The 21,610-nt window shown below is 38.1% G+C and overlaps 1 protein-coding gene across 10 annotated transcripts in view; it reads left to right on the top strand.

Moving 5' to 3' along the window:
* Nucleotides 1-21,610, top strand: part of MAGI2 (membrane associated guanylate kinase, WW and PDZ domain containing 2) — a 729,608-nt gene that overhangs the window by 499,447 nt on the left and 208,551 nt on the right. For all 10 annotated transcript variants that reach the window (XM_071552704.1, XM_071552708.1, XM_071552706.1 and 7 more), the window contains one exon: nucleotides 9,841-9,920. In XM_071552704.1, coding sequence (XP_071408805.1) covers nucleotides 9,841-9,920 — 80 coding nt within the window. The remainder of the gene's footprint in view (nucleotides 1-9,840; nucleotides 9,921-21,610) is intronic.

Genomic DNA, 21,610 nt, shown 5'->3' with positions numbered 1-21,610 from the left:
TTACACTGCAGGTCTGACAATGCTCATCATTCACTTCCACTAAATGAATGTTATGTAGAGCAGAGAAATCAATCAGAGGTGCAGACTGGATAGAAAGGCCATTGTAGGGGTTTCTTGCCTTTGGGATTATATTCTTGGACAATGTAGTTTCAAAAAAGTGCAATTACGTATCTGTAAAAATACTGGCTTATTTCCTAGAATCCCAGCAAAGAAACAATTCTCTGATCCTTGGAGTTTTCACATTGCACAGTCTTCACGGGGTTAAGTAGGAATGCAATGCTGTGGGGATGCTGTTAAATTGCCTCTTTGTTTACAAGTCACTTTGGTTAATGGCATGAAGAGACTCCATTTGCTTTCACAAAAAAACGGAAAGATAAAAAGACAACAAAAACCTATTTGTCTAACAACATCTCCCTGAACAGTAGTAAAGATTGTACTAGATTATTAAATAATAGATGAAAAACAAACACTTTTAAAGTGTACATCACAATGACTGGGAAAAAAAGCCACACTAGGCAGACTCTTTTATTGCTTTATTTGAGGCTCATGTGAATTGTGCCTTTAAACACTAAAGACGTCTAGCACTAAATGATCTCAAGTTCCAGGTTGTCACAGGTATACCCAAAGGTCTTGGATTTTGTGGTAGCCTTTTCATTCATTCACCTGAAATTAACCTCTAAAATTTGTATGTGATCTCATTTATCAAAAGTGGCATCAAAATAATATGGCAGATTTACAGTGAGAGAGGAAGTGACTTCATAAGGAAGATAGCTCTCTGTAGGCAGGATTATTTATTTGTTAATGGTTCAGTTAGCATTTTGTAAAGCACACTGGAAGGAATTTCCTCTGCCTCAAGGACTGAAAAGAAGAAAAAAAATAATCTAACAAATTCACTGAATGATTCAGAGGATGGTTGTATTTTAGAGCATGTCCTAGTCTAATTCTTTCTTTCTTTCCCTTTTTGACATAGGTGCATGACCTTATGTGTACCTATTTTAGCATTCACAGACAGAACAGGAAGAGCATCTCTTCTTGCAAAATAATACTTGCCACTGTTTTTCAGGAAGAGCTACTTAAGTACATTTCTTGGGCTGTTTCCAGCCTCCCTTACATACAAATTTTCAAATACAAGCCCACACTACACAAATAGGACTCCATCTCCTACATTCAGAACATATGCTAATGAGAACATGCAATAATTAACAGACTGTACATAAATTGGAATACCACCAAAAATCTCCAGTTCTGCTCCTTCTTTCCTCCTTTAAATATGGCTGGTGAGTGTGCTTAAATAAATTATAGCCATCCCTGATTTTTAGTTTTTTCCCTCTCCCAGGCCTAAGGAAAGGCTGTGATTCCCCATAGCCTTCAGAATTCATCTTGCCAGCAATTCCCACAGCACATACTGGAGACAGGAGCTTCATGTCGTCCTCAGAAAGTCAGCAGGTGCTGTGGTGGATCCCAGGCAATAGATGTTAGCTATGTTGGTCCAGTGCAGTTTTGAACGGAATAAGAAAGGACCAAGATACTCAGTGCATCTTCTATAATGTGTAGTCTGCCTTAATGTGGCCCTCAACCAACTCTCCACTTCCATCCCATACATTGTTATATTATATACTGTCCTGTACATTGTAATACTTATAAAAGGAAGAATTGGTTTTGTCTCTCTCTCTCCACCCCTCTCTTCACCTAAAGGCAGCAGAACTCTCTGGAAGGAGTGAAGGGACAGTAGAACATGAAAGCAGGAAGAGCCACAGTTTGTTAAGATGAGCTACAGCTAAGCCTGGATGAATAGTTTCAGGGATATTACATGTTACATAGCCCATAACTAAAGCTATTTGACTCTATACTGTTCAAAAACATAAATGGTTTCCTTTGGTTATGCCATATTAATAATTAATAAAGTCAAACCTCTTTAGGACATCTTTAAAGGATCATATTCTTTTACATGTGGGGATGATTTTTAAGAGAATGTAGCCACATGAGGTTTAACAAACCACTTCCAGTACATCTCACACATGTTCAGTCTCTTACTACTTCAACACCTACTTCTCTAAACAGCATAGTCAGCATTGCTTTTAGAACCTGTTGTAGTATCTTTTCTAGTTGTTAAAGCTTTTTTTTTTATGAGAGCATCATAAAAGACTAAAAAACATCCATAAAATAGTCCTTTGCCAAGGACTCTCCTCTTCACTGTAAAAAACAGCCATTAAGTTTTTAAATACAGCTGGTGCTATTTCAGGTGATATCTGAAAAGAAGTACAGTTACAAATTGGAAAAGTAAAATCTTGACCTAGTTTGCTTCTAAGAATATTGCTACTGACTTCACTTGGGTCAGTATTTCTTCATAGTAGTTTTTAAGGAAGGAAAGTTTTTGACACAGGGATAAGATTTATACCAACATCTTGCTTACCTGAAGAATCACGATCTATTTAGTTGTTCCTGGCTGCTCCATAAGTTCACCATCAGAAAGTAGGATATATTAGTTAAGCCTGAATACACCATTACATTTTATAACTTTGTTTTGCACTAGAATACTAAAAGTACTAAGGTGAACATACACCCTTCTGCCTGCTCAAGATTACTTCCATATCCTGCAGTAACTACCTGATCTCTTACAAGCATGTTTGGCACTTTTGTGAGTATGTAACATCAGCAGGCTATCAGTCCATAATATTGAAATTTGCCATGTTTTAGCTGTATGGTTATTTCTGCTACTTGAATTAAGTAGCAATTAAGACAAAGGAGTTTTGTTGTTGTTTTTTTCTTTTCACATATTGTTATAATATTCACTTTGGGAAACAATCCATCTTGTATCAGTATAACTTCATTGTATGAACAGTTGTGATCCATCAGTTATGATTACACATGTCTGTAATTCTTTTTCCTTGTTTATATGTTGGGTTGAATTTGTCAGTTTTGGTCACCATAAAAAGTCAGATTTCTAATGTGCTTTGTACTTCAAAATGACATACAGTGGGTTAGGCAACAGAAAAGTTCCTTCTTTGTTTCTTTCTCCTGAGACCACTTCCTTGCCTCATGGCAAGTTAATAAGGAAATAGTAGAACTGGAAAGAATTTCTGGAATGCTGGTTACTTTTTTTTTCTCAGCTTTTGATGCTGTAAAGACATTCTCAGTCTGTACTAGTGCTATATTGTCCCTTGCTCTGACTTGCTGTTTGTATCTATGCTGACGTCCAGGTCAAACTGCCAGCTCAACTCCTCTTGTCTTTCCTCACTTTCTTATTTCATGTCTTTCCCCCAAAGGTCTCTGATGCTCTACTCTGCAGAATTCCTCTTCCAACACATTTCCTCTGATGTTTGTAGTGTTGCTATAACTTTTCTTCTTTCTATTTATTGAACTAGAAGATTCAGCTCACCTGCCTTGCCATAGAGCATTAGGTATCTAGTATAAACCCATTGCCAAGACTCCTTCTGTGGTCAGTGGAGAGAAATAATTACCTCCAGAGGCTGATTCATCCTGTCCAAATACAAGGGTAGAATTAATTTGCAAATATATATCTGCTTCTGCCAGTAAAGATGTCCTGAGATATCCAAAGCTATGTCTGCAGTAATATGTAGTTTGTGTCGGGTACACTTTTGAAGGAAATCTTATGGTTGTCTTCACACACTGTAATTTGGTTCATGTTTCAGTGTACTCACACTGGATTTCTTTCAGATGGAACTGAAAAAAGAGTTGATCTCTAGCAGTGCTCTGAGTTGTCCACAACCCCTGGACCCCTGAACTCAGTCCATGAGACCAGATTTGAGTTAAAATGAGTCTGAATTCCTTCTGCTCTAAACCATGTCCATATCTAAATTAGCAATATCAGCAGAGTGCAGAGTGAAACACTTGGTGCTGATGACCCAGCATCCACAGCTTCTATGTCTCCTCAGGTGCCATGGGCTTCATGCCTGTGAATGCAGTGCATTAACTGAGCTCCTGCTGTGTATCTTCTGCTTTAAGTTCAAGTGAAAAGCTTACAAGCTTGGAGGATGCTCAATGTGAAAATGAAGACAACTAAGAGAGATTCACTTAAAAAGTGACCTCCTGATTGGAGCCAAAGCACCACTGTAGCAGTGTACTCGTAGCCCAAGAATTTCCATGGTCATGGCATGTATGACAGAACTTGTCAAAACCAGCACCCTTCTGGAGTGACAGCTGTAGGCCATTTGAGATGTTCCATAGCACTCATTATGTCACTAAGAGTATATGGTTAGGAAGTCCCACTGGCAGATATGTAAGATAAATTATTTTATATAGATGTGTCTCCCTTGAATAAAGAGAAATCCTATGCAATTAGCTGTGCAATTTCTGTAGTAAAATGAGATGAAGCCCATTCTTTGTCAGAAATTAACTGCCTGAGTCAAAGAGAATTACTTCAATGGCAGAAATTGCCATAGGAGACTTTAGTAATTTATATATTCCCCTAAAAATCTTGCATAAGCATCTTCTGCTCCTGCAAGTGCCTGGAGGCACCACCACTGTATTTTGGCTGAGTACATAAGTGCTTATTAACTGCCCTAGGCCATCTAAGATTTACAGGACAGACACTCCCAAACCCAGGTCTCTTAAGGACTGTGCACTCTGAGCACATCTAACAGTCCAGCAGCATGAAGGGCAACACAAACTGACAGGCATAGCTGCTGTCATGCAAACCATAGCCAGAGGACAACTTGCTTTTGGATCTGTTCCTTTATGTGTGCAAGAAGTCTAGGTAGCATCCCTCAAAGGACGGATTGCAAAATTGATGGTTTAATGCTCTGTTTTCTTGTCCCTCCACACACAAATTACTTGAAGATCATTACTGTGCTACTTGAAAAGCTCCACAGATCTACAAATCTCTAGCATACAAAAAGGAGGGAGGAGTTAGTGTTTTAGAAGTCAGAGGGTCTGGAATGTGTTGTGGATTTCTGTCTGTCTCATATACTCCTCTTTGCTCAAGTTGTTAGATCAAGGACCAACTTAAATGTCATGTATTCACAATAAAACCCCAAACAAACCCGTATGTGCTGTCTCCAAACAAACTGAAGGAGCACACTGGTAAATACCCATTTTGAAATGCCTTTCACAATAACATGTAAATACATACCTTGCAAGACTCACACTTTAGAATACGTTTGCCCTTAAGACATTAAGGCTATTCCTATCAGTAGCTACTTTCTATATTTCCTTCAAAAATATTTCAGGACATTGTCTGAAGTCTTTGTTAGTACGAGAAACTCTGTCTCTCAAAGTGCTTTAAACTGACAGATTGCTAACACAAATCCATTATATTAAAATCTTAGGTAACATAATTTACTGTCTAACAAATAATGACAATAGAAAATAATACATTGTTGAACAAAAAAAGCCACACTCCTAATGTTTTTTGCTTCTTAAAGATATGGAGGAGTATCCAGTGAGATTCCCAGAGGCTCTGATCTGGTACCCAGCTCCAGGGCTGTTAACAGGGAACAGAGGCATAAACAGTGTCTGTGAAGTCTTAAAAGCAGAGCTACAAAGAAAATCTGGAGAACAGGAGGTTGAGTCAGGGTTTCTGGGAAGTATTCTGAGCTTTTTTTCATTCTGTTTAAACCAGGTGAAGAATGCTTTTTCCACATATGTTTAAAATTGTCTATAAGTGATACCAGAGGGCTCTGATTATAATAAACTATTTCTGGTAGGTGTAAATACTTGCCAAAGAGAGAGGATTTAAGTTAGCTTAGCAAAAATTATTTTATTGACTTTTGGCTATAATATTAAGCTCCATTGCCTTACTGAGTGACCTTAAAAAAAGTTGCAATACACTTCAGGCCTTGCAATACACGGTTTCTATTTTGTGTATAGCAGGTATCAAATTAGGATGAATTTTAAAATGTTATGCTGTTCCCAGGTTCCACCTGCTTGAAACAAGGTCAATTGCTTTCAAAGTTTCCAAAATTTGGAAATTGCTCTTGATTTTAAGAGAGATTAAGACAGGCATTGTTGATTTACCAGTACTTACCTCTTAGCTCAGTTTTCCTAGCTAGCAATCAAAATTATTGAAATTATGTAATGGTGGATTTTCTAGATATGTCTTTAATGATAAGGTGTAGTCATTGCTGAGTAAAAAAGCATTGGCCAGTGGAAGATGGTGATGGAGCCACAGCTGTAGTTCTCAAAGGATGCTTTTCTTGCATTACTTCATTCTCAGTCAGTAACAACTACTCTAAATGCCTGTCTGAGCATTTATTCCACAACTGCTGCTGCTATTCATCTGCAATTCATTCATAACTAATCTGTAAATCCCCAGCCCCTTTTCCTTCTGCTCCATCCGTAAGACTTCCCAAATGGACACGCATGATTAGACCTAGTGGTAAGGCAGCAGGTTATGCCATCTACATGGGGTTTAGTGCTTAAAAAGCATTAAAGGTGCACAGCTTATGCAGCAGATATTAATGTTACTTTTAACATTGGTGTTGCTTTGGCCAATTTAGTGTTCCTTCTGTTTTCTCTCCCGTAGTTAAAGCTTTTCTATCAAGGCTTCTCTTACATTCTATTAAAAAACATTTAGGACATAAATGTTGATTCCCTTTAACTTCTATAGATTCTGTTCCATTGCAGAGCTGAAGAAGGAATAGGCAGGGCCTTGGGACATGGGGGAGATGGTGTCCCTGCAGTGTGCTCTAGGACATTCAGCAAGCCAGCACTGTGCTTTTGTTCTCCTCATGTTTCCAATGTGTCCCACCTGTGTGGGGAGAAATCTGCCACTCTTCTGTTCCTGTGATTGACTAACCCCAATTCTGCTCCTTGCTGGAAGAGTAGCAGGAGGTTACTCTTGAACAACAAGCACTGCATAGTGCGAGCATGGCACTGGAGTCATGTAGTCATGCCTGTCCTCCTCCTAGGAGTGGTGTTCATGTGTTGTGTACCCACTTAAGATACTCTAAGCAAACAGCACTACGTAGAGCATGAGAAGACACTGATGGTGCTCTAGAGCTGTCAGAAAACAGGTGGAGGTTGATTCCGCCTTCTTTCAAGTCCTGTCTTCAGAGCAGGAAAAGATTTTTTACCCACTGGAATACCTGTTTAGAAGTATGTAAAGTCTGGCAAGAGGTAGCATTTATGTTTAGTACGGATGACAATGTGCAGAGGCAGGGCAAGGGAAAAGGCATGGATATGGGTAAGGAGTGGGATGAATTTTAATAGGTACTTTACTCCTTGAATTATTTGTTCTAGATAAAAGTTCTTGCCATGAGTTTTGCTAAGTAGCTGAGTGGGTTTCAGAGACAGCACCTGGAAAGACGAAATTGAGTGCTGAAAGAGCTGATGTAAATGTAGTGTCATGTTCGTTCTCTGAAAGGTTGCTGTGAACTGAAGGATCACTCTTCTTTTGGAAGAGCTATTGGTTTTTTAGTTTGTTTATGGTTTTGCTTAGTATGGCCACAGTATACAAAACTGTCAGTCTTGCTGCATTTGTGGAAGACACATTTATGCTGAAGGGAAGCTTAACTGTTTGCTTGCTGTTCTCAATTTCAAAGGAAGCCTTGGAATTTAAAATTCAACTAATTCACATTTATAAATACTGATATTAAATTGGGTTTTTTTTCAGCTTGGCACATGTATTTGCAGATACTTGAAAACTCTTTTCTCAGGTCTATTCTAAAAGTGTCAGTGTAGTGTTTTCAGGGCTGGGGAATTGGTCTGTTCTGATGGGTGGACTTGAGAGGAAAACATTGGCCAGTTCACTTGCAACAGATTTGGCTTCTAGTATTGCTGCTGCCACTGGCTCTTTGGGTGGCTGTAAACAGTAATTTCATGACTCTTTAACTCCATTTTCTCACCTTTAAAACAGGGTTGAGTATTTCCTGTGTAAAATGCTTTGCAGTTTGCTCTATACCACTGCAAACATTACTAATAATAGTCATCTATATTATTCTTTTAAAGACATAGGAAACTATCTGTGATTGTGATTTAGTCCCTGCAATCAGGGGGGAGCCCTAAAATAATTCAGAATTAATAGCTGGGAGAGAGTGGCTGTTGTACAGACAGTCCCACACTCCAGAGGTCCAACTGCATCTTCCACCGGCATGTCCAAGCTCTCCCTAAGCTCTGTCACCGCTAAGGGGGTGCCCGTGGTGCTGTGGAGCTCAGCATGTGCTGCTGGATACACCCAGGCAGTTCAGTGGGTGCTGGGGTGATGAGCCCAGGCTGAGCTCCATCCTGCTGCACTGACACTGTTGCCAACATCTCCCCTGATTAATTTAAACCCTGCTCAACTACGTGTGCACAGGCTGTGGTGAGGCTGGGAGTGTGGTGTGCAAATGCACCTTACAGGAGACCACGGGCAGCAGAACCTCAGAGAGTGTCTCAGTTACACTGGCAATCAAGCACAGGCTGCTGGCATCATTTCAAATTCATCTTACCTTGGGCTCATCATTCTTCATACTCTGCAAATATAGCTCTGCTCTCAAAGTGAGGGTTTGTTTATCCTCCTCACCAGTCATGAATGGTGTCCCAGACTAGATAATGTTTTTAAAAAAAGAATTTAAGTGTCTCAATTTTCATTCTAGTTGTCACTTTATCCACACTTAACTCTCATCTACCTTTCCCATCCAAAATGTGGAGGAAGCTTTAACAGTAGTTGAACAGTAGTAGGCGCTATCACTCTGTTTTTGAGAGAGAGACATCAAGGCAGAGGAAAATTTGTCTGCCATGGAAGGCAAGGTGGGAGAAGGAATGGGTTCTATATCTTTATTTTTCCCTAGAGGAACCAGTGGTATTTGGATCACGTGGAATGTATCAGTAAGTCCCCAACTACCAATTGCATCCTAAACCATTTTTTGCCAGGTCCCCTGTTTTTGTACACCTTATACTAATGTTTATAAGAGAAGTCGTAAGCACACTTTAAAATGACACAGCAAATTAATAATAAACTAAATAATTCAGTACTGTATGGAACAAGCTTCCTCCTAGGATGTAGCAGATAAATAAAACATGGGTTAGAAGTGCCTCTGAATGATGGTATTGTAGGAGAGGCATCTCAAGGAGTAATGATCACATCCTTTTCTGTTTTATAGTCTTCCTTTCTTAATATATTTACAATATTTGGTTCTAAATTTAATTGCTTATGTGCAAGGTATAAATTGAAAGGATCTGGTTTTAAGTCTCATTAGATGCGCTAAGTATCAATTCATTTGGAAAATAATCTCCCAGAAAACAATTTGTGCCAGTTCAACGCTATTTGATGGCTGATTTCTCAAAGATCTGTTCTGAGTATAGAAAGAGCCACATGATTCATTCAGCTTGTGCATATCTATTTTATCTCTATAGAAGGATTATATATGGAGAGATAAAGGTTTGTTAAACAAAGTATCATTAATCACCCTGTCCTGAAATGTAGACTTTGCAGGAGCATGCTGTAATTTGCATCACTTTTGCTATGCCTTGTCAGTGCTGCTGGTGAGAAATAACAAACCTGTATTTATGAAAAGGACAGATTTAAGATGAAAATAATTCTATCCGAAAACTGTGAGAATGGTACAGAATTCTGTCTCCTGCACTCGTTCAACGGGAGAACACTGTATTTGTAATAAATTCCTTTTGCTCTGGATGAGTTCTGCATTTTCAATGAGGTTAACTTGGCAACATTCTAGTTGATTTTAATAAAAATAGCTGCTTTGAGGACAGGGAGCTGAGGTTGCCAAATTTACAGCTGCCTTGCACAATTACTCTTACACCTCCTTCAGGGCTACTTAGAACCAGTAAGCAAATTAAGTGTATCGATTGCAATTTTGTTGGACTAACCCTTTTTTCTTAAGGAATAAACTTGATTCCTTTCAGTATGTGTCTGCTCAGAGTGATCTCTTTTCTTTTCAGCCATAACACAAAGACAACATCATGGCTGGATCCACGACTTGCGAAAAAGGCTAAACCTCCAGAAGAGTGCAAAGAAAATGGTAGGTGATTAAGTTTTCCTTGCTGCTCAGAGGGGATTTGCCTTTGTGTGTGTCTCTCTCTTTCAGTTCTTACAAAAATCAGGCATTTGGGGGAATGATGAAAGGTGTTTAATTGCTGCTTTGGTTAGAAGCCATAAGTGATACCAGTTCTCAGTGTGCCATGTGTTTCTGCTTTTTATTCCCCTTTCTGATGCTATCCAAAGCTGAGGATCACAAGTGTGTTTTCTGCCTGTTGTGTGTGTGACTCCGGGACTGACCCTCTCCCTCATCTCCTACAGAGAACTTTGGTCTGCAGAACAGAATCCCTTTTCAGATTCTGAGCTTTTAATCTACAGGCGATTCAATGCATAAGGGAAACTAGCAGCACCGTGGGAATATGAATATTGTTTGATTTGTATTTAAAGGTACAGTGCTATGCTATTTAGTAGCCAATTTAAACAAAACAGTGTCTGATAAAACAGGGTGTGGGAGGGAGAAAAGAGATCAGTGTCTGTCAGAGTTCAGGGCTGGGTTTGGGGGGTACTGCATTGTTAATGCTTTAAAATTTAAAAGCGTATATAGTGTTGAGGATGCTTAAAGGAGCTGTAGCTGTTTTGCAGGAGAGATGACTATGCTGACAGATTCAGAGATAGGAAATAATACAAATCATATCAATCTGTCTTTGCATTCAATATAATTTCTAATTTTTCTCTGGTAAAGTTAATCAGTAATCAAAATCATTTAATAAAGTTAAAATAAAAATGTGTTTTAATAGATCTTTTTCTGATAAGGTTTTTTCATTGTTTTATAGTTCCATATCAGTTTAATTGGTCAGTTAAGAAGTAATGATTTCTAAAGACTGCTACTGATTTTATTTTCATGAGATACAGAGCATTAAATGCATGCATGCTATGTGCATTAATTCAAAGCATTTTAAGATATTTTAATGGTACTAATAGGCTTTCATGTACTGCATCTGATTTATTCTAAATTTTCCAAAATATATGCATTGAGTTAATGTAAATGCTATTAATAGAAAGAACTCAGGGCTGATAAAGGAGTCACTGAGGCATCATTGGCTGTATGAATTGCAGGGTCAGTGGTTTGGTAAAAAATATTCCTGGTTTTTTTCTGTAAATAGGTTTCTTTTGAAAGATTGCTATATTCCAAAAATCCCTTCTTTATTTCAGCAGCAATTCTGATGTTCTCTTCTGACATCAGAAATTACATGTCTGAATGATTTTGTGATGCTTATTCTAGCACTGACAACACTAGCTCCCAGAGTAAAATCTACAGTGAATAGAAGTGTGGTGCTGAAACAAAATAAGGGCATAGGAGTTTTGCATTCTAAATCTCTCACATTACTTATATGAAGCTGTATCTCAGCCTACTTCTTCAGAAATTCTAGTGGAAAAAGCAGGAAAATGAAATCCACCAATATCTATAGAGTAACATCACAGAGTTACTTGGAGTAAATATGTGTTGCTTTTATTTCCTTTTTTCTTTTTCTGTTAGCTGTTGTATACTGAGATCACAACAAGAACTGAAATAGCAAAAAAAATTACCAAAGTATCTGAAACAATTTAAAATGATGATTGGTGCATTAAAGAAACAGCATTATTTTGTAGTTATTTGACTACTGAATTATTGAATTACTATAGTATGCTGGGTCATGTTGTTCTTTTAAGATTGCTCAGCTCATTAATGCAAAGTACTTGGAGTGATGCATAAAAGACTTTAGGGAGAGATTTTCTCTTCTTACACTGAGTGTTCTTGCAACATCTCTTTGCTAAGCTTCTTCTGTTGTTAAAAGTGTCATCTGTCCTTTTTTTTTTTTTTAATCCAAAGAAAAAGTTCCTAAAAATCACTGATATGCCTTAAAATGACTGTACCTTCCTATGGAGGTCCAACACCAGGGACTTTGCTATAGCACATGGGGATTTGGAATTTTTGTTTTGATTAATCTCACATCAAGAATTAATTTCAACTCTGGCTGGGTAGCTGTTTTATGCCAAACATCCTTTCTGATACACTTTATGATTTATTCTGGCACACTTTACTCAGAGATAAAAAATTTCAGAAAGACATCAGTGTTTAGATAGGAAGTGATACTTACCTTGCTGCCTTATCGCTATCTGAGTAACTTGTGCTTTTCATTGACATTCATTTTGTCACATCTGAAATTCATATTGATCCTCTGAGATACCTTATGACGTCCTTATCACATCAGGTTTTCGTTGTGAACAAACCAGCTTCTGTGTTCTCCTTTCAGTGCAAATCCTGCCAAATCCTCCTCCTTCATTCTGCCACCAGCACGCAGTTTCCACACCAGGCAATATCCACGCAGCATACAGTATCTGAGTCCTGATGCTCTGGGCTAGGGATGTTGAGGGCCCCCTCTGCTCCAGACATTTTCTCTCTTCCACTTTCAGCTCTTCAGTTATCCTTTGCCAAATATGATTTCTTCATTATCTCTGCCTTCTGTATCTGCAAATTCCAGTGCTTGCTCATTTCCTTTGCAAAATCTGAATCAACCTGCCAGCGCATCCTTCCTCTTGAAAAATTTTCACATGCCTTTGCCAAGACATTGACAAGCTCTACCAAGTCAAGCTTTCTTTACCTCCATGCTGTGACTCTTTCTGTTTTCCCTTAATGATACCCACTGCTCTAAATCCTTTTGTAGGTCAGGAGGTTTTAAGGCTGATCTTTATTTCTGCCTCTCTCATGGAACTTATGTGTGAGTTTCAGCAAATAACTTTGACTTTTGCTCTGTCAGATCTACTTAGATGGCAGACCTTTGAAGCAAGAATTGCCTCTTACTCTATGTGTGGTGCTGATCTGAATTTCATAATATAATAAGCAGAAATAGCTGGCAATTCTTCAATAACAGCTGCAATTTTTTACACATTTCTGATTTCCTCCAGAAAATCTTGATTTAATAGATACAATTGTGTTTTCTCTGTTGAAAATATGAATTAAATATTTAGGGTTTCTGAATTGAAATAGTTCTTTTAATTTATTCCTTTTTTCCCCATCAAAATTGGTTAACCAATTTATCTGTGTAGAATACTACAGAAGTTATAGCCCTTCCCCTTTTGTTTCTGTGACCTAGATTCCCTGGTTTCTGTAAAGTCAGGGTTTGCATAATTACAGGTATGTTATGTGAGTGGTCATCTAACAGAGTCTGTTCTTTGGCAGAGAATATGAAAAGGAATGACAAGTCCCTTAGGGTAGTAAGAAATGTAGTTTAATATTGAAGGGCAGTTCAGCTGTAGTGACATGAAATATCACAGGTCAGAAAGTTAATTTTTCATTAAGAAATGTAGCAATTTTTTTTTCAAATTCTCTAATTCATTTTAGGGAACTTTCATTCTAGGAAAAAAAAATCAACATTTTATTCTGTACCCAATTTGGAGATTAAACAGCTGTTGAAATTTCCTGTGACAGATATGTCAAGTTTTACTTATTTGCTTACTACAGATTTCACTAATTTCATTACTAATGTATCCTAAGCAGTAGTCTCCATCACTCTTAACCCTCCCTTTCTATGTCAACCTCCTTTCTCCTATCTCTTAATTTTCAAATACAAGTAGGCCTAAAGACTATAAATAAAACTTTGATTTCACCTAGCATTCATCTGTCATCTTTCCATCTCCTCTACACCCACCGACATGACTGCAAAATATAGATGTTTCTGTAGGGTGAACCGAGTTGCCTTTATACTTCATTGACTTTCAATGTCAGCTCTACTTTGACAAGTAGAGGACACAGACACCCGATTCACATGTAAACACCACCTTTGTGTAGACAGACTGTTGCATTTTGGTGTCTTCCTCTGAAACTGAACCCCACCCTCCCATCACATTTTGTCAGGCTGTGCTTTTCCCTCTTCCTGTAGTCACAGGCAGTACCTTTTGATGCACTCAGTACCCTCAGTGCTCCACTTCAGAATTTGTCATTGGTCATCTCATTCTCCACTGTACTGTAGTAAGACAAATGAACCTTTCATATTTTTGTTTTATAGATGCATTTGGGCATAGACATGCTGGGTTTCTGCGTAAAGAATTACTAATTGATTCCCTGACAAATATTTTCACTGGAAATCAAGTGGCAAACTTTTACCTTGTATGGATACTGTTTTGTTTTTCAATGCCTGCTAGTGCCAACTTGTAGCAGATAAATGCTTTTCTGTGAAGGGTTTTATTTGATTGTAGTGGCCTTGAGATTGAAAACAATTCTTTCAGCAGCCCAGGACACAAGGGATTGTGGGGCTTTTTGGCTGATTGGAATGTTTCCTTATCAGAGATTTACATGTGAAACTTGGACAGAGCACTGCTATACATGGCTAGCAGAGGAGGTGGAATGAAGAGGAAGTGCCCTGCACTGTGTGAAAAAGTGTTAGCAACACATTTGGCTACTCCAGATCAAGTGCCTGTCTCTACTGAAAGAAGGATCTCTATATGAACCGGGACAGAAAGCTAGTTTTTGGGGTTTGTCTAGTGCCATGTGAATCTGAGCACACAGTACTGTGTCTCTCTTCATGGGATTCTGCTCATGGCTTCTGACAATTTTTTCTCTCAGTGACTTGTTAAAAGCTTTTTTTCTTTCTTTGCTAACCAGACTGGCCTGTGCAGGCTAGAAAGCAGCTGCTGAGCTTTGGGGATCTGTTGCAAGGGGCAGTGTATTTATCTTTGAGATACCTGTGTCTCAGCTAAACTGAGCTGAAAATTAACAGTAGACTCAGACCTCCACAGAGGAAAACGGTGAACAAATAGTACAAACCCATGAAGTCCATTTCCTCAGGAAACCAAAGTAGAAAGATATATCATCTTCAGAAAAGTAGCTTTTTAGTCTTGATGAAAACAAGGACTCATAAAATTGTACAAGTCATAACTGATATCTAATCCTATGTGCTAGTTACATTGTGTGTTAAATAGTACCATTTGTTCCACTACAGTCAAGGGTTTACCAGCATTACTATTTTAAACCTTGTTTCCAGGGAATTATATTTGCTGCTGGGAATACGTTAAGGAGACTCTCTTTTTTAGACTTAGTACCCATGTAGCTTAGTTTTTTTTATTTCAAATGCCGGAATGTTGCTGGTTATTAAATAGGTCACCATATGAAATAATGCTTTTATATAGAGTGAGACATGACTATATACAAAGAGGCTGTTACTTAATTTATTAGCAGTTTGTAGATGCATTTATTCAAGAAAGCTGTCTCAGAGAATTTTATCTTAATGTTAATTTAGAACATGACTAAGTCAGAAATAAATAAGGAACACAAAAGACTCACTTTCTAATACATGTTCCAGGCCATGGCAGCCATGCACTTTATAAAAAATTAGTTTATCTATGTTATCTTTCATTATTTCTGTTGGCATCACTTAATAAAAAACAGCTACCAGCCATACTGAAAAAAAATCCATTTCCGTCCATTCACCTGTTGAACTCATGAAATTCAGAAATACTTTAAGTGGCTTTAACTCTTCTTCACTGAAGTCATTTGGAGGCTGAAATCTAAACCTTAGCTAATATTTTCCATGAAAAATACCAAATTGTTATGTCTCAATACAGACATAGTAAGTTATTTCAAATGGGAGGGCAGACATCGTGCACAATCATGATGGACAGAAGGTGGCTGAGGCAGTGGTCTCTCTCGGAAGAGAAAAGCAAAGAATTCCCCATCACAGCTGATGTGGGCATCTAACCAGATGCTTCCTGCAGCATCTGATACTTGGAGACCCAGTGCCTGAAAGGGAATCCAGATGCTTGTGTTGGGAATTTATTTGTGGGTAGGAAATCAAGTACAAAATGACAAGCCAAAAAGCCTGCACAGTCAGGAGAGGAAGATCACTGAAGGCAGAAAAGGGGAAAGGTTAATCCCAAGCTTGCATCTCGAATTTTTATCTCTTCCAGAGCTTAGCAAAATATTCGAGGCTCTCAAGTATTACATCCACCTAAGAGCCAGAATGTGTCATCCTCTGCATCATCTGCTGAGGACCAGTTTTTATTATTTGTGTTTCTCAAAAAAGTCTGGAGGGGCCTATTTGTTTTATTTTAAAGCAAAAGTATCTGCATTATGGCCTGGAAAAGACACTATCCTGCAAGTGAGAAAAAAGTGTTGAGTAAGATCCTGTGCTAGGTGGAGTGCAGAATATAATGTCAGATTAATCAATCTAGAGAGAAAAGGCAGAGAGCAGCTCCAGAGAGCAGCACAGAGCATTACACTGTCCCTGGACATTTTAAACCATCTCCTCTGGGATGGTTTGGGTTCCTGTGCCCAGGACTGTTGTTTGGGGTTTTTCCCAAGGGCAAATAAGCAACGCTTATTGAGTTCAGCTGAGAGTGCCAGGCACACATGAGTGATTTTGCTGCAAACTTTGATAGTGCTCTGCAAGCGCTTTTCAATTCAGACATCAAACCCCTTCCTGTTCCAGGCCTGAGTCACTCCTGAGGAGGGACTGCCCATCACGCTCTCCTGCCTGGTGGCTTTGTGATAGGAACAAATGACTAGGAATTAGGAAATGGATTGTCAGACTACCAAATTCATTTGCAGTTTTGACTTAAATCCAGGTGTTTCCAGATGATAAGAATATTGCACCTTTAAACCACAGAGTTTTCACTTAGAACTCTCTTTTGCAGATTATTAACACCATTTTAAGAACTATTTAATCAGTTTTGTAATGGAGCTGGCTTTACTTGTAATAATATTGATCACAAAGAATTTTTTCTGTAATTTTTGACATACTGAACGTGGTTTTTCAGCTTGCATTTTCAATTTTGGATTAGTTAAACTATAAAAAAATATCTTGAACTGTTATGACCTTTGGAAGGGCATCTCATGCTGGCAGCACCATCTGGGCATTAATTGACAAAAAAACCCTCCCATGCCAAACTCCCAATAATGATAATAAAAATAAGAAAGCGGTCACCTCATTAGTGTTTCTTCCTGGGAGTTCAGAAGACACTTCTCTGCACAACCTGGTTCAGTGGCATATTTTACAAGAGTAATTCTTCATTCTTGGATGAGTTCTAAGACAAAATAGCGATCCACATGTACATACCTTGGCTGTCTATGCCCTCGGCAACCTCCTCGTGTCTCCCTGGGGGAACTCTTGAATACTACAGTGCTTCCTTGGAACACACTTATCAGTGTAAGAGATAAGTCCTTTAAACTGTAATGGACTAATAAGTATTAGTTTGCTTTCAGAATCATTACAGTTTCTCACAGTCTCAGCCATACAAATCCCTATAGAGTACTAACCTTAATGTTAAATACAGTCAGTAATTGCAAGGACAAGAATGAATAGAAGTAGAGAAAAAAACTTCTGTTTTCCTCAGTAATTCAGCTAGCATTTGGCTGTCTTGCACTCACTGCTCCCACTGCTCACCCAGACTGTGCACTTAAAGGAGAGATGCCCAGGATCCAGAGGCATCCCACAGCTGCCTGCTGTCCCAGCTCCCAGCCCGCAGGATCCCTGCCTCTGGAGGAACTGGCAGCTCAGAGTAACTGTTCCAGCCATGTGAGGATTTTAAAGGTTGCTAAATGCAGGCTGAGGAAGCTACTCACTTGTCCCATGGTCTTTGATAAAGCAAATCGCAGATTTTCATTCTAATTAGTTCGTGATGTTATGAAAACAAATCACTTGAAGTTTCAGAGTTTTATCAAAGCGGGTCAGGTAAACACAGCTTTCATGTGTCTGTGAAACTTATTTGCTTCTAAAATTCACTGAGATTCTCAGCTGAAAAAGTTCATTGAAATACGAACTATTTTTTGTTATCTCCCTTTACACTCTAAGTCCTTAATATAATGTGTATAACAAATGCCCACTGTAATGAATGCAGTATGTTCATCAGTGATGTAAGATGTCTTGAATAATACATTTTAAAACAGCAGTAAATGTTGACTACTATTTTGTAAATATTTTTCAAATCATAATTTAATTGCAAAATAAAATAAACACATTCACCAGTGATGTACCCCAAAACAGAGCCAGCAAGCTGGAGCTATCATGATGGTCCAGTTTAAGCTACACTTCAGTTGAAAGGTGGTCCAGGGCTACATGGCCACTACAGAATGGCTGTGGTAGCTTGAGTTCCTGCTGGAGCTGCTAAAGCTCCTCACATCCAGTTTCTGATAGCATCTCTTTTTGATTTTGCTGCCAAGTTAACTGGGTAAGCCTAAGCAGTTTTTGTCTGGAATGAGTAATGAAATTCAGAAAGGGAGGGAGAGAGATTTTGTAAACTCATCAGGAGAAACAGGGCCAGAGTTTTAACAATTCACATCTTTAACAAGCTTTAAATTGGATTCCCCTCACCACTGAAGCAAGTAGCAAAATTCTTACTGACTGCACAAGGTTGATTTTTGCCACTAAAATACAAGCATTGTGTGATGTAAGAATAGAGGTGGCCTGACATATTCCTGCAAGGAGCATGGAAAGGAATGGTCCTATCTTTTCACACAGAAAAGAATTCACAGCACCACCTGTTTCAAAGATCACACTCAAGGTCTTGATGCCAATAAAGAGCAAAAGGTTGGAAGTCCTTTAAAATATTGTTTAATCATAGGTAGAAATCAGCATACATGATTTTCAATCCTATTCTCTCTATAGCTTTAATTCTTCAACCCTTGACTTCTAAATGGCAATGAAGCGTGATAAATTTAACAAAGAAGGGTTTGTGGGATTATATTCATTACAATATGTCCAGTTACCTTCATTTTTATCATTTCTCCTCCCTGTGAATCTTTTATGTAAGCTCTTGTTTATAGCAGAGATATTTAATGAAAAAGGAATGTCAATCTTCTCCTTTTAGAAAATTGTTCTCCATAATCACATAATTTTGAATTTCATCCAGAAGGTCAACAATTTCATCAAATTTATAAGGTGTTCTTTGTTGGAAAGTTTCCCTTCTTGTAGAGACTTGTTGGATGTTTCCTGGCAATTATTTCAAAGTCCATTGCTGACAGATAAGAAATATGATGCCTTGATAAAATCTTTAATAACACTTGTTATTTGTCAGATAGTTTTAATGGCAAAATATTTGTAATTTTTTTCCAACATCCTTTGATTGCTCTTAATTTACAAAACAATACAATTAAAGAGAGGTGAAGATGAGTCCAAACTTTCATGTACCTTTAGAAACTGAGCCTGACAAATAGAGTTACCTCAGTGTTTTTGTCCTAATATTAAGTAAATTCCTTATACGTATGACTCGCATTTTATTTTTGCAATATGCTTTTAAAAAGGTCTGTTATTTTCTTTTTGTGACACCTGGGCTTTGATTCTAGCCTTAAATCCTCAGAGTGAGTGTTGGAGACCTGTTAAATAGAGCTGGAAAATCCTGTCTGAGCACAGATATCCTGTATTTAAGATTTGACAGATAACGCAGCACTTTAAAAAGTCTCTGTCTTTCATGACAAATACCCTGGTAGACCCAGTGGCAGATAATCTCTGTGGGACAGGAAACAAAAGTCGTGGTAACATTTCAAGCTTTTTAAGAAGTGTATCTGCCCGAGTGGGAGGCAGGCACAGGCACTCAGTATGTGGATTTCTATTGTGGAACCATTGGGAAGGGAGGAACTGCATTTTCAAGTTTATAGTAGAAGACTGGAATGAAATAACTGGTTCTAAAAGGTGAAAAATATAAAAAGCAGAGATAGGAAGAACATGTTGCTGGCTATATGAAAAGAGTTTTGGATTTGTGGTGCCTTTAAACATTAGAATTGTTTCAGCATGGAAAGATAAAGAGGGAAAAAGATTTCTAGATCGGAGGAAATCCTGCACCTGTTAAAGATAGGAACAAAGGACTGGTAAGGCAAGGACTGTGGACTACAGACAGGGACTGTTAGAATTTAAACATCAAATCTTTATAAGTTATTACATTCAACAGAATACAGTATAATGTTTCATCAAAATAATAATTTCTGATTACACATTCTAGTGAAGCGTCAGATCTTTGTTGTCTATGCAACTGTAAAGATTAAAAGGCCATAGAAATGCAGAGTGATTCCAGATGAATGTAGTCACTTGCTATAAACAAACATAAATGAGCCTTACATATGAATGTGTGGGTATTTCTGTAGCCATCAGGCCAGATTTTTGTAGCTCCTGAGACTGGGAGACTGCCCAGGGATCTTCCCTGTACTAAGATGGAACACGCAGTTCTTCCAGTGAATCCTCTTCCTTCTGGTGCATGAAAAAGGGTAAAAAAAGTCGTATGAAAGGAAAAAAGTCGTATATTACTATCAAAACTATTAACAATAGTGAAAAGTACCAATTTTATTTGAGAAATTACTTAGTCTCACTATTAAAAGCTACACCTTTCCTGTACTGGCACTGCAGTGTTAACATTGCTGTGCTTGACTCTGGAGGTGTAACTGAGAAGCTGCAGCTTCTTTTGTCTACATAGCTAAAGGTCCTGGACAACGAACATGGTTTCAGTGTACTTTAGCTCAAATAGACTTTGAAAAATGTGAGAAATGTTTTAGTTTTAGAAACTTTTGTTTCATCTTTCAGCTCTGACACAGCCATGAAAGACAGGAGTTGCTTTGTCCAAATGTTATGCTGTTTTGGAAGGAGGGAGATGTTAAGGGAGAGATTTACCTTGTTAAACTATCTTTTTTTTCTCTTACACTCACAGCTGGATTTCTCTTACCTATTTTCTTTTTAGTAGTCTATGATATTTTTCTTCTTCCAGGAAAAATTTTTACTTAGAGAATTTAAAATTGCAGTTTACCTTCTCTATAACAGAACACTTACTTACTGGAGGAAGCAAGGGTTTCCCTTACAGAGCATTTTTCACTCTTTTAATGAAATTTTGGTGATCCCAGTTTTCCTATGACAGAAATAGAAACATTCAGTCCTCATCTGAAATCCCTGTTCCTTCTATTCAAAAAGCATCCAGAGTACTTGTATATCACTTTCAAAATTAAACACTTCTAGAAATACTACAGCATTCATTGTGATCATGTGCAGCTACCGAATCTGAAAGTGTCTGTCACTGCTCTCACAAGATGGAGTTCATGCTTTTCATACTACACCTTTTGCTTGACCACCAGTTTATCTTCAACCTGTGTCACTTTTATAGAAATTTTCACCGCTGCATTAGTATTTATTAAACCTGCTATTATTTTTCTGGTGATCCTCTTTTTTCAGAGATAGGTATCTCCATATTTTCTACCTCTCAGTTCTCTGAGCCATGATATTTTTTCTTGGGCAATAGTCCCCACCACTATTTGATTTATTTTGTCTCTTTGCAACTGAAGAATATGTCGTTACTTGCAACTCCTACATTAATATACAAGACTGTACAGTGTTGCTCTGATGAGTACTGAAAAATGGTATGGAAAGACCTTAGATTGTATGTCTCCCCAACTTCTAAAGACATGGCATATAATACCTATTCACAACTCAGGGGACTTAAAAAATTGTTTCAGCTTTCTGTGGTTTATCTCCTTCTTGTCTCTTTTTTTCACATCCTTGAAGGGTTTTATCACCTTTAGTTTCTTCTCACCATCCTTCTGTTCTCATGCTTCCCTATGATGTCTGGTCTCATAGTGCCGTATTTGACATCTGCCAAGTGGTTTAGGTTATTCATTCAATGTGGGTGTTAATTTTTGAGAAGTTAAATTGTGGTTTGGGACTTTTGTTGGTTTAGTGAAATAATCATGGCAAGCAGAACAATATTGCCTACTTGCTGCTTGCT

This window comes from Pithys albifrons, chromosome 3, assembly GCF_047495875.1.
Source record: "Pithys albifrons albifrons isolate INPA30051 chromosome 3, PitAlb_v1, whole genome shotgun sequence".
NCBI classification, from domain to species: Eukaryota; Metazoa; Chordata; class Aves; order Passeriformes; family Thamnophilidae; genus Pithys; species Pithys albifrons.
This window is presented reverse-complemented; position numbering and strand designations above follow the sequence as displayed.